Raw genomic sequence first — 3,359 nt, forward strand, 5'->3', positions numbered from 1 at the left:
GAATCTTCATGATTGCTGCTGAGGAATCTTCACCCTTCTCGGTCTTCCGCTTGGGACACTGCCTCCAATAGTGGCCTTTCTCGCCACAATCATTACAGGTCCTCTCTGCCTTGAGTTTCTCGCGGTTAGCGTCGGACTTCTTCTCATAAGACTTCTCCGATGAAGCCTTCCCTTTGCCCGAGTTACGGCCTTTCGACCGTTGGCCAGTAAAGGCCTCCGAACCTCCACCCTGAGGAGGGTTCGTGAATCGTTCCTCCTGGTCCAGGACCATGGGCATAAGCTCCTCCCACGTGATGGTACTGAGCCTGCCACTGGTAATCAAAGACGAGTAAAATGCTGAGTACGAAGAGGGCAAATGTGACAGCAACGTTATGGCCATGTCCTCTGACGATATCTCCTTCCTAGCTTGAAGAACTTCCTACTGAAGAGCGTGCAGCTTGTTAATATGCTCCCGCATCGTCGACGACTTTGCAGGGCTCATAACCCGCATCTGTACTTCCAAGGAAATCCTCTTCATGGGCGATACCCTATTGTAAAGTGAGGCCAAATGCTGCCATATACCTCTGGCCAGCGTCATATGCTTTACATGATTGATTACCTGCGGTGTGCAGTTGAGGAAAATAAACGAACGGACCCTGGCGTTGACATGATCCCACATCTGTGTCTGGGCCTCCCGGTCCTTTTGGATTGACGGTAACTCCCCTTCCTCTACTTCCGGCCGTGGAATACCAACAACGACGAAATCGGCGAGGTCGTAAGACTCCAGAACGGATTCCATCATCACCTTCCATATGTCGTAGTTGCTCCCGTCCAACTGACGGTCCACCGGGAACGTGGGGAGTGTCGGGATCTTCACATGTCTCTTGGCCATCTCAAACAGATCTGCCATAGCGGGGATGTACTCTGAAAAGAGTGGGTGGGTGGGAACAAAGAAGAACTAAAACCTGCAAGTGGCTGTCTAGCAAATCAGCCCGAATTCCTCTTGCACCTTCTCTTCCCGATCAGCCCAAAACAGTCCACCAATCAGCCACAAAACAGTTCCCCTCTTGCTCACACAAATCCCAAGACCTATCTAGAGCCTAGGCTCTGATACCATGTCAAAATACGCAGCGGAGATGATGACCAGATCTGGGAACACAAGAGCAAAAATGCAGGCAGAAAAACAGCACAAGAGAGAGAGAGAGAGATGTAGGCGTGTAACTCTGCTCTATATACACAAGAAGATCCCGAATATGATACAAATAGTGGTATGGGGCTGGGGGCCTATTTATATGCCCCCAGATAGGCAGTCGGCCTGCTGAAAAGTCCCTCCACGACTGTAGCAACAGTCGGCCAGTAGTTGATAATGCCCACGACTGCTTGCATCCAGTCGGCTAGCATCACAGGAGTCCACTACTGATGTCTTGGCAGTCGGCCAGCTACTGTTCCTCCAGCCGCCTCATGGCTGCCTCCCAAGCCACAGAAAAAATGGAAAAAATAGGGGAAAAATGCGGGGAGTGAGGAAAAATGATAAAACACCTGATAAGGGCGGGCACACCCACAACAAAGGCCCTGGTGTATAAATCTAGACAGGAGATGACTTCTAACATTGGGTTGGCCCAGGCATCCCATGTAAAGGTGTGCGTAGGGCACACATCCACACAACACTTTATGCCACCCCAGATGGGCGCCTACTTTAGGTCCACCCTATTCTGACTTATTCGGACATTATCCAATGTCCCTTTTAGGTCCTGACACACGGGTGCCCATGGGTTCATTGCTTGCTTGCCTTGGCCCTTTGGTTGCCCACTTGCCTTTGCTTGAGCCTTGAGCCTCTCCCTATTATCTATATAATAGGTCCTCCCCCAACCCCATCCTCACAAGTGCTCATTGCTCAAGTCTATCCTCTCCCTTGAGTCCCCTCTAGGCTCTCTCAAGCATCTCCCTCTTCCTCAAGGCTCAAGCCTCTCCCTCTTGAGTCTTCCTTAAGCTTCCCCCTCTTTCTCAAGCCTCTCCCTCCCTCTTCCTCAAGCCTCTCCTTCCCTCTCCCTTTCCTTCTCCCGGGACCCTTCTCTCCTCTTTCACCATGAGAGAAAAGCATGAACTTTGCATGCCATTACCCCTATGAGAAGAACGAGAGGAAGTCAGGGGCATGGAAGTGGACTTGCAAGTATTGTGGCAAGGCCTACACTAGTAGTGCCACTAGGCTTCTTGCACCTCTCTCCAAGATGGGGGGGCAAATTGCACCTTGCAAGATGATCCCTCAAGACATTTCCAATGGCATTGTGAAGTACTCCTTGCTTGGCAAAGCATGTGATAGTGGAAGAGTCCCCTCCGCTGTTGCCGCCGCTCAAGACGAAGTCATCGCGCCGGCAAGGGATACATCCTCCTCGTCCTTCTCTGCATCCTTCTCCCCCTTCACCAACTCCAATCCCTCATCAAAGAGACCAAGTGAGTTTGAGGTTACACTCAAGAGGCAAGCCACTCTTGGAGGCTCCACTGGAGCAAATGTGGCCTCTCTCTCTTGGGTCCGAGCAAAGCAACAAGACGTAAATGTGGAGATTGCACGCACGGTCATTGAGTGTAATCTCGCATTTCATGTCATTAAAACTCTTGAATGGCAAAGGATGGTGAGGGCCATTGCTGAAGTAGGACCATGCTATGGCCCTTGGCATGGTATCACCTACAACGACATGCGCACGAAGGCACTTGATGAAGAAAAGGAGAGAATCAACAAGACCCTCCAGCCCATCCGAGCGGGATGGGTGAAGTATGGGTGTTCCATCCTCTTCGACAGATGGACCGATAGAAAGAAGAGGGGCATCCTCAACACTCTAGTATCTTGCTCTCTTGGCACTTACTTCTTGCGGGGTGTGGATGCCGGAAACGCGGGGAAGAAAACCTCGGACGATTTCATCTATTGCCACATTCGACAAGCCATAATCGAGGTGAGATACAACTTTAATTTTTGAGTTTGAAGCTTGAAAGTTTAGTCTTTGCCTTTTACTCAACTTTCAAGTCTCATTTATTTTCTTTTTTCATGCATCCATCATTCTTGTAGGTTGGCCCCGAAAATGTGGTTCAAGTGGTTACGGCGAACAATGCGTCCAATTGCCGCAAGATGGGCTGCTTGTTTGAGGACGAGTTTTAAGTCCATAGTATGGACTCATTGAACATTGTTTATTTTTATTGTGGATTAGGATTTCTCTTCGGGTGCATGTGAGAGGAACTGGAGTTCCTACTCACTTATACACATGAAGTTACGCAATCGATTGAGTACGACAGTTAGAGCAGTTGGTCTATTGCCACAATAACTTGCGCATGGCACGTGCAATGCACGATATGAGTCAAGCTAGACAGGTATATTGTTATGTAACATG

The 3,359-nt window shown here is 49.6% G+C and overlaps 1 protein-coding gene across 1 annotated transcript; it reads left to right on the plus strand.

The window, feature by feature from the left end:
• Nucleotides 1–2,078: 2,078 nt before the first annotated feature.
• On the plus strand, nt 2,079–3,130 carry LOC147640232 (uncharacterized). The gene is made up of 2 exons (XM_086824982.1): nt 2,079–2,927; nt 3,041–3,130. Exons 1-2 carry the CDS (start codon nt 2,079–2,081, stop codon nt 3,128–3,130), a joined length of 939 nt encoding a protein of 312 aa, XP_086681108.1.
• The last annotated feature ends 229 nt before the right edge of the window (nt 3,131–3,359 follow it).

The sequence above is a fragment of the Cibotium barometz genome, chromosome 3, assembly GCF_041138505.1.
Source record: "Cibotium barometz isolate CiBa-2024 chromosome 3, ASM4113850v1, whole genome shotgun sequence".
Lineage (NCBI taxonomy): Eukaryota > Viridiplantae > Streptophyta > Polypodiopsida > Cyatheales > Cibotiaceae > Cibotium > Cibotium barometz.